Source organism: Botrytis porri, assembly GCF_014898465.1.
Source record: "Botrytis porri strain MUCL 3234 chromosome Unknown BPOR_012, whole genome shotgun sequence".
In the NCBI taxonomy this organism is placed as follows: Eukaryota; Fungi; Ascomycota; class Leotiomycetes; order Helotiales; family Sclerotiniaceae; genus Botrytis; species Botrytis porri.
The window spans coordinates 1,318,955-1,332,075 of NW_024066086.1; the positions used below are offsets into that span (position 1 = coordinate 1,318,955).

The following is a 13,121-nucleotide window of genomic DNA, read 5'->3' on the forward strand; positions in this document are numbered from 1 at the left end:
ATTCTATAATAATATTATTTATATAATAATTTCTACTTCTTTTAATAATATATAATAATATATAATAAATATATAATTATAAGTAAAACGATTAACATAAAGATTAGTATAATATATTAATTATTTTATATCTCTAATTTTATCTTATTTTATTTTATTTTATATTGTAACGAATTATTTATAAATAATTTGTAAATTATTTATAGGCTATCTGTCTAGATTCTGAATTATTTGTTTTGTAGACGGATTATTCGCGAATTATCTGTCGAGGTTATTATCCGCCCTGCGGGTACCCGTTGCGCAGCCTAATTATCCTTCCTCTCTTAGCTCTACCTAAACACATCAATTATTTGGATGCAATAATTGAAGGTATATCTAATATACTGTGAGTGTGAAAGCATAGACCTTTCAAAATGTCGGAAGTATTACACATCGGCAATGATGAATATACTGAACGACAACCTGAGAGTAAAAGTTCTCAGCCTCAAACTAAATGGGTGGAAGATTCTCAGCACAATTGCCCACCAATCACAGCAGGCGATACCGAAAGTGGGTTTAGATCTCGCGAAGAAAAACCTCTGCCTGCACCGATATCAGAAGGAGAGACATTGATTTTAGCCGAGACTCCAGGTTCCACAGGAAGTATGGAAGTCACTTTTGACTGTGAATATGATCTTGAGGCATACCTGGAAGATTTTTCTCGTCTTACGAGGAAGGGTAAATTCGATGCCGCCAAAGATCTTTTCGAATCTTGTCCATCGGACTTGAAAGATCATCCAGAATTTGTTCTAGACTTTGTGGATACTCTACTGAAGCAGGGTGCCTACGAGACTTTGGTGAAATTTGCTAAAGATAAAGACTCGACTTTGGTGAAGCAGTTGAGCGACTGTGGACAGATTCCTAGTCAGTATTTGCGTTCTGTGTTTGAGTTGGGAAAACGGCGTGCTTTTGGCTACCTGCTCGATGGTGAAATGAAAAATGTGGAGACTGATGAAGTCCAATTGAAGTCACTGGCAAATTTGAGAACCTTGATTCAATTCAGGTCAGTTCATTTCGCTGAGTGTTGAGTTTTGTTTGATTAATCTGTAGGTACAATTGCTTTGTAATATAGTCCGGCTTGATTCCGAACTAGTGAAGTACACAAAGCTACCAGAAGATGCCCATCAAGATCCAGAAAGTATAATAGATAGTTCGTTAAACTGGCACAGTTTGTACAAGCATCTTCTCTCGACTAACAGAATATGGGACATGCGAGACCTTTTCCTGGCTCTTTGTTCCAGATATGGAGTTGCAGATGCCATTACACTATTTTTCAAAAGTCGGCAACAGGCAGCCTCCAAGAACATTCCGAAACCAGACAAATTAGAATTCAGTGGCTGGTTCCATTTTGTGTTTGACTGGACACACCGTTCCCATGGCGACGAGTCTACAGACTTAGCCCTCCTTGACTTATTAGTGACTATCTCGCTTCAATTACTATCGCACAGCAGTCAACATGATCCTTCGATCACGAAGATCGTAAATCAAGCCATGGCTCATACCAACCAGTTCGCAATTTCGCTCAGTCTGAGCAACCCAGAGAACGTTCAAACGAGCCCCTATTTAAAATGGGCTTTGGCCACCCAAAGACTAGCGAGAGAACTACCGTCCAATCCACGCCAAACTCCAGATTATAAGTACATAAAGCAATCTCAAGGGGCTGTTATATTCACTTCTAATCTGCCAATCTACGTCCCATTAAGCCCTCATAATTTAACCCCCGTGCACTGGAAAAGGCAGTCTCGAAGCACACCGGAGAACTTGCTTACGCTGGGGTTAGAGATTTCTCGTAAGAATGGCGATTACTCTCTGGTAGTACAATATTTGCAAGAAATGTTTTACACATCTGAGTCACCTTCAGAAGTACTAAACGAATTGTCGCACATACAAGCAGACATGCAGGGAGACAAAATCGGTTGTTTACAAACTTGTTTGACAAAATATCTTTTCGCGGGTGATAAAACTGCCATGGAAAATCTCAGTAATGAGCTAAAGGAGTTCGAAGAGAAGACTGAGGAGTCAGACTTCAGTTCTCGGAGAATTGGTCCGTTAACAAGATGGTGTCAACGAGGCATCCAAGCCGCATTGAACGAGCGCCTACATGGGGAAAAAATATCGACAAATTCATACTTGAAGGAACAGGAAAATGCATACCAGAAGCTGCCATATGATTTCAAACGTTTATTAGCAGAATTAGGAAAAGAATGCGGTACTCACGAATTTGAGTTCACTGACGAAATGGTACCAAAGGAGTTTACAGAACCTTGCAAGGGGACAATCTACCGAGATGATAATTTTATTATCTGCGACTCGTCAGGTTACTTTACAAGACTTTTTGAAGAATCAAGGCACGAGGAAGTATTAATTGAGATATGATTTTTCAATTTAAAAGAAGCATGTGCATTGCACTATTGTTTTCGAGTGCACTCTCGCTTCGTTATTAATTACGTGTGGCTGTGTTGTAATCTTATATCAAGATCTCTGGAAGCGTATGGCAGCTTGTGAACTTTTTTTTCTGATAGCAATTCCACATTAGTTTACAATTTCGTTACGAAACAATATCTCATTTTTGATTCGTTTTTTCTAGATTTAAGTACTAGATTGGAATCTAGTTCCTCGGTGAAATATTATGAGATCTTAAACCTCACAGTTTCAATATAATTACATGAGATACTTGAATATCATAAAGCAGGGTCCTCTTCAGGGGAAAATATGAGGCGATTACAAGATCTTGCTCCTTGATAATTCCCTTTGATTCTTTCCAATATCATTAAGCCATCAAAGAACCCTAGAAAAAATGAAGATGGCCTAACGAATAGGTATTCAAGTCTAGATGGTGGTTAGAGACGATTTTAGGTGTTAATTGACTGATCAATGCACGAAATGTTATGGAAGTGAATCCGCTATCATACTAATCTCAAGTCAAAGAAGTAATAGGTAAAAAATTATCATTAGCTGAGAAGCAGCTCAGTTATGAGATGTAATGGAATTGATGTTCTCTTTAAGTAATGATTATATTAGTGCTATGGATAGAACTATTGACCTATGCTACCTATGCTATACGCTTAACGTCATCATACTCCGAATATTTTTTGGTATTGAAAGGTCTCCCGGATTTCAATGCGTACATCTCATTCATTCTCATTCTGAAAGCGGCAATAACAGCCAATGGCATAATGGATCCATCACTTACGCCATCAAGCTTTTGCTGTGCTCCGCTGGAGGCGTAATAAAAGTTTTCTTTTATACACATATCCAATCTCTGCCTGCCATGACCAGAACTTGCTGTACGCATTACGATATTCGGGTCGTATCTATTGTTCCAGTTCCACTTGGGACTCAGCAGCTTTTCAGTTCGTGAGTGAGGAAGACCCTGTGTGTCGAACACACGAATGAAAGGTTCGATTTCGGCATGCTTGCGCGAATCTTCTAATCCTTGAATTATCAAATCGAAATCGGGCATCCAGAGGTGACCGTCGCGTATTACGAAAGTACCATTGAGCTTGGTTGCACTTTCAATCGTAGTGATGTTATCAAAGACAGGATGGACTGAAGGGTATTGTTTTCGGCCGCTAGCCCACCATCTCGTGAGCTCATCGGTTCCATCGAAATGCACTTCGCGCCAGACACCATTATCTACATCAACATCGATAGCAAAATTTGCAGTATTGGTTGTGTTACCAGAGAAACGATGAAAGTATTGATAAGGCTCTTTGCTACCAAATTTTGGTGCAAGTACGGGAGCGAGGTAGAAGGTTTGATTGTCGATAGAGGCATTGAGACTGTGGAGAGTGTATGTTGACGCTGCGAAACGAGTACCTATCTCGACCCGGGTGTTAAACCCATGGCAAGAGTCCTTCATCTGATTATACCATTGTATGTCTGGACCACCAACGATTCTAAATGTAGCAAACATCAGTCGAATTCCAATAATAACTAATATGAAGAGGGTTAGTCTACATACCCAATGACTGGCGTGATATACAGTCCCAAAATACAGCACGTTAATAAGACCCCTCCTATAACTGCTCGTAAAAATCTAAATTTGTATCCAGTCTGTCCCGGAATGCCGTTGAGTATCTCCAGGAAGAACTTCGTCCCCCCACTTAAGCAGTTAATGCAGTATGATCCTCCGAAAAGGAAGTAGAATATTCCAACCACAAGTAAACAAAGTGATTCTACAAAATAAAGACTGCCTTTAAAACGAGGATATAAGTATGGTTGTGTATGCCACTTAATGTGAAAGGCGATAAAGGTACAGATACCCCCAAATAAAGCTAAAATGAGGATAGACTTGCAGAAAATAGTGCAGAAGTTTAGTCTCTTGCTTTTGAATCTACCCCAAATAGTATGCATATTCTGCGGGCTGGGCGAACGATCATTTGCGCACCTTCCACATTCATACTTGCATGGCCCTGGGTGGCATGGCTTTCGGCAAGATGACTTGTTTCCATGGGCACATTTTGACCTACTATCGCAAACACCATCAAAGCACGCGTTCGGGATGGTAGGGTGGTCATGTAATGGGCTACCCTTTTCACACCAGCATTTTCCCTTGGGGCTCGATCGTTCAATATTTTCACATTTGGGACATTTCCAAGCAAGGGTCCTTCCAACTGGTTTTGCCTTGGCCCATAATAGCGTACATCGATGGTGAGTAACAGCATGGCAAGACTTGCAATTCCACAAGTAACGATCCTTTGCAAAGCGTACGGGTTCTAAACAAATTTCACATGACAGACTAGCATGAGTGTTAGCATGAATATTTAAGGGTTGTTAATATCTCAGTAGATGTCAAAATACTGACCGCTCATTTCGAATGTCCTCAATTATACGTTCCTCTTCTGAGAGAGCACCGGATTGATCAGCTGCATCTCTTTGTTGCGTTTCGCTGGACAGGCGTGCAGTGGTACTAGTTTCAATATCTTGTAGAGGCGTTGCGTGCATGTCATCAAATGGATCTTCATTACTATCATCAAAGGGATTTTTAGTACTTGTTCGACTAGGCGACCAAGACGAGGTGTTCATCCAAGGAGTTGAATTTGAAGCCATCTTGAGTAGATGCTGAAAACGAAACCAAATAAGTGAAATAATAAGAAGAACAGTGAAGGGAGAGGGAGATAATGATATATATAATAAAATGAATCGATGCATGTGTCCTAAAACTAATTAAACTACCTCCCTAGTGTTGGAGCTACTCAAACTGTATCTTGATTGATTCTTCGTTGTATCTCCCCAATTTACTAGTATAATAGATAAGATGGGTGCACTAGAAGTCTCTAATTTAGTATGGGCTGAGGACACTGGATCTTGACGTCAGATATCCTAGAACTAGAAAAGAGAATAAGATAATGAAAATGACACTAGAACAAAAACGCAAAATTTTTCTTACCAAGAGGTTCATTGGAAGCCTTAAACATACTAATTATGACAACTTTCCAGGATTAAAGTTAACTATAGGGAAATTTTCAGTACAAAACTTTTCTCATTGCCTTATTAGATAGTCAGCATACTAACTACGATAGTCACCCTCTCAGTTTCATGAACTATCTATCATATACGTTACGTAACTTCAAGCTCGATGTCTACATTGCTTTCTTAGATTGTCTTCAGGTCCAGACATGGGGAAGTTGCTGGTTCTAGGTTCCAAAACATACACGGAAGGGGTGCCTGATATCCCTCAATCTCGACTCTCGAGATGTTCGAACTTTCAAATTTGTAACCTGTATGTATTGGAGGTAATTTTCCAGAATATAATAATAATAATAATATTCTAGTAATAGTGGAAGACTTAGTCACTCTAGCTTGAAGGACGAATCGAATATAATATAAGAGTTGAATTGAAGACAAATTATAAGAAAGAGCTTAATTGAGCTGAATTTGCTTGCTTTTCCTAGGTTTTCTTTAAAGAATATCCTAGGTTTATATAGTTTATAATGAAATTCTAGTAGTTTCTATGCTTATAAATAAGATCGATTTAAATCGAATCTTATAGAATCATTTTATATTATAAAAGAAAAATACAACCAATCAATTTAGTTAATTTATTAACAATCTTCCATATGATTTCATCTTATTCTATTTCATTATAAATCAATTTGATAAGAGATATAGCTATATCATAATATAATAATATAATTTTATAATATAAAATCATATTATACTTATATTATTAATATATATATAGCTTGATTAGTAAGATATTAATAAGTGATTTAGTATACTTATTATAGAATCTCACAGTATGTAATAGCTGGTAATTGCGAGAAAATAAACCAGCAGTTACAAATGACGTGAATACTTACCAAGTGTTCTACTATCCATCTTAGTAAAGAGTAGTTGATTTTAAGTTTCATACTAGCATTTTCTGATGTGCGGTCTAAGCTCAAAACAGTCTGGACTACCAAGGAAAATGGTATTCGTGACTTGCAGTAGTCTATTTCTCAATTTCGTACTACTTTGCAATCGATTAAAGTATTAACTTGCTGATCACTGAGGTCAAGTGGAGTAAATCTTGATGATTAAGTATTTGGAAAGAAGACTTCGTAAAAGCAACGTGTATATTATCTATCTGTATCCTCAGTCTTGCGGACAGTGCACCGTATCTCTTTTCCACTCTTGTCATCTAATTAATTCCTACTGGAAGGGCTCGCGCAACTATATCCAATATCCAATATCTGTATCTTTTTGTTGTTTGTGCGGTTTTCGAAAACTTCAACGACAAGGGGTGCATTTTCAATGCAGTATCAAATGAAATAAGATTATGAGAGGTGTGCTCCATCAAACCATGGAATCAGGGACGAGGGTTTCTCAAAATACACCAAGAGTCCATACCACCATCTTATTTTTACTGCTGGCTATTCTCGGTACCCGTAAAAATACCTGAAGGACATGTTTTGTCTTTAGGCTCAACCCACTGAGCGTCCGGGCTTCCAGGCATCAAGCGCATGGAAATATTTGCATTACAATAATAGCAGCCAGGAACCGTTCTGTCAAATCTTTCACCACATCCACAACATATAGACAACTAGCTTACACGAAGTGGCAAAAGATTGAACTCGCTGTGGAGGAGGTGGAGGGGGCATATTTGATCGTCTACTGCTACCCTCGCTTGTTTCTGGTGGCATTGGACTTTATGAAGTATGAGGTATTCGAATGGAATGCTATAACAAGCCCTCTGCTCGTGCTGTATCCGGTCGAGCTCTAACAACCCCTTTACCTCATCGAAGACAGCATCAGGCAAATGATTAATCACTTAATAAAGCTTAAGCAGGTATCAAAGAATCAGCCCATGCTACTGAGAAAGGGAACAGACGTTCATCAATAGGCACTCTTACCTTTCTGCCTAGCGTACTATATCATTGGCTGAGTAATTTCCGTAGCTTTTTCCATTTACTCATGTTTATTTGAATCCTAACAGTATCAGTCAATGAAGTACACCCGTTGTTTCAGGAACATAAGTTTGTCTGGAACATAAATAGTTTGTGCATACAGAGAATCTGCATTCTGAGAAATTTCGAAGCACATCGCGAGATCTACGCATTAGATGCGACCGCTCATTGTTCTCTTACTGAGATATTTCTTCACAGATTATCTGAATGGCATATTGCATGTCCAAGCCATCTTTTCCAAAGCACAAGAGTAACGATCCAAATGCCGATTCACCTTGCACCTAGCCCATATCGTGGGATTGATCGGCTCGACGGTGACTTGCTCGTCATTTCTTCTGTATGCTTTGGAGATTATCGAACAATGAAGTTGAATCATCTGAATTCGTAAGTTCCAAGACGATAGAAAAAGAGAATCATAGGGCCATGGCGATGAAAAAAAAAAATTACCCCCACCGTAGATTGACTCAAATTTGACTATGAGCCAAGTCAGATTCAGCAAATGATAATGAAGGTTGCTGGCTCATTTTTCGAATTTGTCGCTATGATATACTATCAGGAATCAGGAAGACTTACTGGGGTTGTAGCTGAACTGACATCAATATCCAATGGAATAGACACTGATGTATATGAAATTGCTACACTTGGAATGCTGAGATGCACTTTACGAACCGCCATTATGATATACCAGTATCTTGAAATGATGTCACTATGTGAAGAGCATAGTCGCGATGCCAAGCTGCTGCATAGTATTGATGTTCACCGCAAGAAATCAAATACCGCCCTATCTCGTTCTTCATGGAGTATCTGTTGTTGGTCTAATGACTTTATCGATGGATGGATTAACATTCCACAGGGAAATTATTAGTGATTTATCCACCTGCAAGCCCCTATACCAATTGTGAAGTCATAGACTGTGCGATCTTTAATGTTACCTGAGAAACTGTAATGGAAGTTATTAAAAGCTCATTTGAATATCAATTCCAATCAGAATTTGTTAAATAATCTATCTTTTTTTGTTATAACGAATTCCACAATAATACTTTTTCGTTTTCAAAAAAACGAATTCCTATATTTCGTTTTCTTATTTATAGATCGATTTCGATATAAAATCTATACAAAAGAAAAAAAAAAGTAGAGTATATATATGAATCTTTATATAAAAAAATCCGATTTTCAATTTGCTATTAATGTTTAAACAATTGAATAAGCAAATATAAAAACAACTTTATTTCAATTTAGAAGAAATATAGGAATAGCTTTATCTAATCAAATTTAATATCTAAAAAAAAATTTAATTTTTTTTTTAAAAACTTAAGGTATTTATAATCTAAAGCTTTAAATTGTATCTATTAAAGTTTTAAACTATAAAAATCTATAACAGCTTATAAATTCGCGAATCTTTTATATGTTTGAAAATAATAACTCTTGTTTTTAATCTGTATTTTTATTTTTCTATATAAATTTTAAAGGAAATATGAGTTTTTTGATATCATTTTGAGATAATTTACCTTTTTGATTTATTAAATATATGAAATGTACTAAAAATAGGCACATTTTATAGAATCCATAATTTAATATTCAAATAGGGATCCGAAATCTGTTATCAAAATGAACAGATTATTTGATGGAGTCTGATCTGATCTGTGCATTCAAATTAGTTCTAAAAGTATGCGTCTAAAGTTGAAGAGTCCGTAAAATATTCTGAGTATGATTTGAGATAGGTGATATGTAGAGAAAGGAAAATGGAAAGCAGTCGATTCCTATGTTGTCATTTAAATTGCTTTTGCCTCACTTGATCTGTATGATGAGTGTCAGACTGGTTATACCTCAGATAACGAGTCATCATTGTAGTCTAAATTCAGCAAATTCACTTTTTATGCTGGTTCAGGAGACGTACTCATGAAAGTCATGATCTGTTGCCACGAAGGCCGGAACTGTTCTCCGCAAGTGGATATAATCTGTACTTCTGTACGTAGATTTATGCTCGAGATATATCCACACATAGAAGTTTTGGCTAGGGCAACAAATTATCTCAGAAAGTATTCCGTGATAATTGTGAACATAAATTAATTCCAAAGTTGTGCCGTGGCATTTGAAGCTCTTGGGATCAATGTTCCCGATCGCCAAGATCTACGAACCAATAAGTCAACTACCCCACTTTCCGACCACCCCCTCTTTTCGACCACCTCAAAAACCACACCGCTTTAAGTAATTATAAAATTTATACTTTGAATAACTCAACAATGCTTTAATCAATTGATTTGAAATTTTGATATTATTATAATTGTGATATGAAGAATAGATATACCGAAGAAGATATCGCAGAGGCTCTTAGAGCGATTACAAATGGAGCAAGCATACGAAGAGCTAGCTTGGATTATGGTGTTCCACGTACCACACTTCACGATCGAATATATGGTGGAGTTTCGCATCAAAAAGGCGCCCAAATACTTCAAAAGTTATCTCCAATTCAGGAGAATCGACTAGCAGAATGGATATTAGTACAGGAAGCTCTTGGTACTAGCCCTACACATCGTCAAATCAGAGAGATGGCAGAGCACCTCCTTATTGTACGAGGGGAGGATCCCTCACTTGGAAAGAAATGGATACATAGCTTTTTTCGAAGGCATCCTAATATTGGAACTAAGAAGCAACATCAAATCGATTCTGCACGAGTTTCAGGTGCTACATCTGATATTATTAAGAAGTGGTTCCGGAACCTCGCAATCCCTGAAATCAAGGCTATTAAGCCGGCCAACAGATGGAATATGGATGAAGCAGGTATAATGGAGGGTCAGGGTCTTAATGGACTAGTAGTAGGAAGCACTGATCGAAGATTTATTCAAAAAAAGCAACCTGGATCTCGAATTTGGACCTCTTTTATAGAATGCATTTCAGCCAATGGAAAAAGCATTACTCCCCTTGTAATATATAAGGGAAAATCAGTTCAACAACAATGGTTTCCAACAGATTTGACTCTATTCAAGGGTTGGAACTTTACCGCTACAGAAAATGGATGGACTACAGATGCTACAGCTTTAGAATGGCTGAAAAAGATCTATATCCCTCAAACTACCCCTATTCAGCCGGAAAATTCAAGACTCCTCATTTTGGACGGACACGGAAGCCATGAAACTACAGCATTTATGTTAGAATGCTTTAATAACAACATATATCTCTTATTTCTCCCACCACATACGTCACACGTACTACAACCACTCGATTTATCTGTGTTCTCACCCCTAAAAAGTGCATATCGAATCGAACTTAATAAATTAAGTCTATTATCCGATTCCTCACCAATTGGAAAGCGCAATTTCCTTTCTTGCTATCAGAAGGCTAGAATAGAAGGTTTAACTATTCAAAATATCAAGTCTGGGTGGCAAGCTAGTGGTCTTTGGCCCAAAAATATGGCTAAACCTCTTATGAGTCGACTTTTGCTTGAAAATAGCAATAGAGAGGTTTTATCACTTAATCCTGAATCTGATGATGATCCTATTCTTCAATGGAATATATATTCATCGTTTATTCAATGGAAAACCCCTCAAAAAGGAGCCGATATCAGAAAATATAGAGATATAATGATTCAAGAGAAGGAGATCGATTTGCCAACACGAAGATTACTATTTCGCAAGATTATAAAAGGATTCGATGCTAAGGATTATGAACTCTTAGAGGCAGAGAATAAGATTAGAAAGCTAGAATATCAATTAGATGAAGCATTACCTAGAAAAAGGCGAAAGGTTGTGGTATCTCCAAATTCGAAGTTCGCAGGGATTAGAGCTATAAGGCGTACACAAATTGAAGCTGGAGATCGTGAAGATGAGGTAGATGATAGCTCTAGTGCTATAGAAAGTGATTCTACAGGCGATTTCATTGAAGTTCAATAGTTATTGAGTTATTAAAGTTTTAAGTGTAGATAATATGAATTTTTTAGGTGGTCGGAAACAGGGGGTGGTCGGAAAGTGGGGTAGTTGACTTATGCCCACAATTGCACCAGTCGCCCCTTTCTGTCGTTGGCCGAAATTGATTAGAAAATATAATCGGGGATACTTGCGTTACTCATTGATATTGGGCGAATCAATTGGTGGGGGTGGCACAGTAAATTGGGGGTTGACTCCTAATGTCTGTATTCTTGACTCAAATCAATATGTATTTAACTTGTATTTAATTGATGGTCATCTTCATTGATCTACATATTTCACAATCAGTTTTATTCTTGAAGATAGAGCTATATATCAAATATGGCTTCATGGAAAGTAGTTCTCGAGGCAGGCGACGAGGAGAAAATTGAATACACCTCATTTGCTAATGCCAGAAAGTATTTCGCTCTCGATGCTTCTTGATCTACAGTTGGCATTCGATTCATCTCAAAACATAATTTGCAAATGGAATCCACGAAGACTCTAATCGAAAAGATGAAGATAGAGTCACGAGATGGGGTAGCAACTGTCAAGACCCAACGAATTGGGAACAATGCTTCTAGGCTCAGGATCAGGGCGTAACGCAGCCACAATATGTTTTGAGGAACCAAAATTCGATGCAAGCGATTCGTGATTCCAATATTTGGTTTTTACTTACGGATGGAGAGATTCCCGATTCCTAGGTGTACCGGCTTGCGGGACTAGGACAAGAACTGGGAGTATTTGATTGCGCGACGGTGTTTTTGATCACGTCGCATACAAGAAATCCACCAAATCATGCAAATATGTCTATGGGTATCACATCCTATGCAAACCGTGCAAATGCACTTTGTCTATTCAAAGATTATGAAAGCAACCGAATCTATGTAATAGCCAGCAAAGGCGCTTTTACAGCATTAGATCAAGCAGAAGATCACGATGCGTGGGAGAAATCAACTAGTCTCCCTAGCGAAGCAGAGCTGATTCAAAGGATCACGAAGTTGGACATTCATGTCCCAATAGCGGAAACGAGAATTTTAGCACTAGCTTAGCTTAATTTGGACGAAGAATGGAACGCGGCTCACAACAATTCTCAACCTACTTTGGTGGACATTGACATGCTTCTTCGAGCGGGAGTTATCTCGGATGAAGATCTTGATCTACTCCTTGCCGACGAAGCACTCGATGCTCTGCTTCTAGCCTGCAAGTCCCGCGGAAAGCTGAGTGAACTTCGATCATTCCTTGTCGCCTAAAGGGTCTGATAATTGACGATCAAACTCGAAGACGTATCCCGTGCGGCGGGCTTGATTGCTGATCAGGAAATATCTAGCGAGACCAGGTCATTCTATTCACGGAGAAGAACTCTCCACTGTTGTTCCCACTCTAGAGTACACTGGGAGTAACAGACTGTACATTCACCAGCAGTTGTATAAGGCGCTCAATGCTGGGCTCAAAATTGGCGTTCCAGCTATGGGGCAATTATTTACAATAATTTTGGATCGTACACTGAGGTCAAGAACTACGCTGATGCCGGCTTTGACAATGAGAAAGGAAATATAGATGCAGAAATGCTACATAGCAGAGATGCAATCACTTGGTTTCTGAAAAACATAATTCAACATCTGCGAGTAAGGAAACATTCGATGAACTGGGTGAGTGGACTACCTACCCGCTTGCTCTCACTTGGGCGGCGCAAGATTTCCAAAGAGAAGGCTTGACATCTTGGTGTATCAATTATTCTATCGCAGGTTTTATGCAACTCCTACGTTTCGGAAAAACGCTGAACTTA

At 38.3% G+C, this 13,121-nt stretch overlaps 4 protein-coding genes across 4 annotated transcripts; 3 read left to right on the top strand and 1 right to left on the bottom strand.

Moving 5' to 3' along the window:
* Positions 1–413: 413 nt before the first annotated feature.
* Positions 414–2,415, top strand: EAF01_008917 (uncharacterized protein; the record flags this gene model as incomplete). Its single annotated transcript, XM_038917173.1, has 2 exons — positions 414–1,046; positions 1,090–2,415. The coding sequence occupies 2 exons, from the start codon at positions 414–416 to the stop codon at positions 2,413–2,415; spliced, it is 1,959 nt and encodes a 652-aa protein (XP_038767567.1).
* A 676-nt stretch (positions 2,416–3,091) lies between these two features.
* On the bottom strand, positions 3,092–5,091 carry EAF01_008918 (uncharacterized protein; the record flags this gene model as incomplete). The annotated part of the gene is made up of 3 exons (XM_038917174.1): positions 3,092–3,975; positions 4,512–4,780; positions 4,847–5,091. The coding sequence occupies 3 exons, from the start codon at positions 5,089–5,091 to the stop codon at positions 3,092–3,094; spliced, it is 1,398 nt and encodes a 465-aa protein (XP_038767568.1).
* A 4,630-nt stretch (positions 5,092–9,721) lies between these two features.
* On the top strand, positions 9,722–11,320 carry EAF01_008919 (uncharacterized protein; the record flags this gene model as incomplete). The annotated part of the gene is made up of 1 exon (XM_038917175.1): positions 9,722–11,320. One exon carries the CDS (start codon positions 9,722–9,724, stop codon positions 11,318–11,320), a length of 1,599 nt encoding a protein of 532 aa, XP_038767569.1.
* An 818-nt stretch (positions 11,321–12,138) lies between these two features.
* On the top strand, positions 12,139–12,892 carry EAF01_008920 (uncharacterized protein; the record flags this gene model as incomplete). Its single annotated transcript, XM_038917176.1, has 3 exons — positions 12,139–12,345; positions 12,385–12,556; positions 12,663–12,892. The coding sequence occupies 3 exons, from the start codon at positions 12,139–12,141 to the stop codon at positions 12,890–12,892; spliced, it is 609 nt and encodes a 202-aa protein (XP_038767570.1).
* Positions 12,893–13,121: the final 229 nt, after the last annotated feature.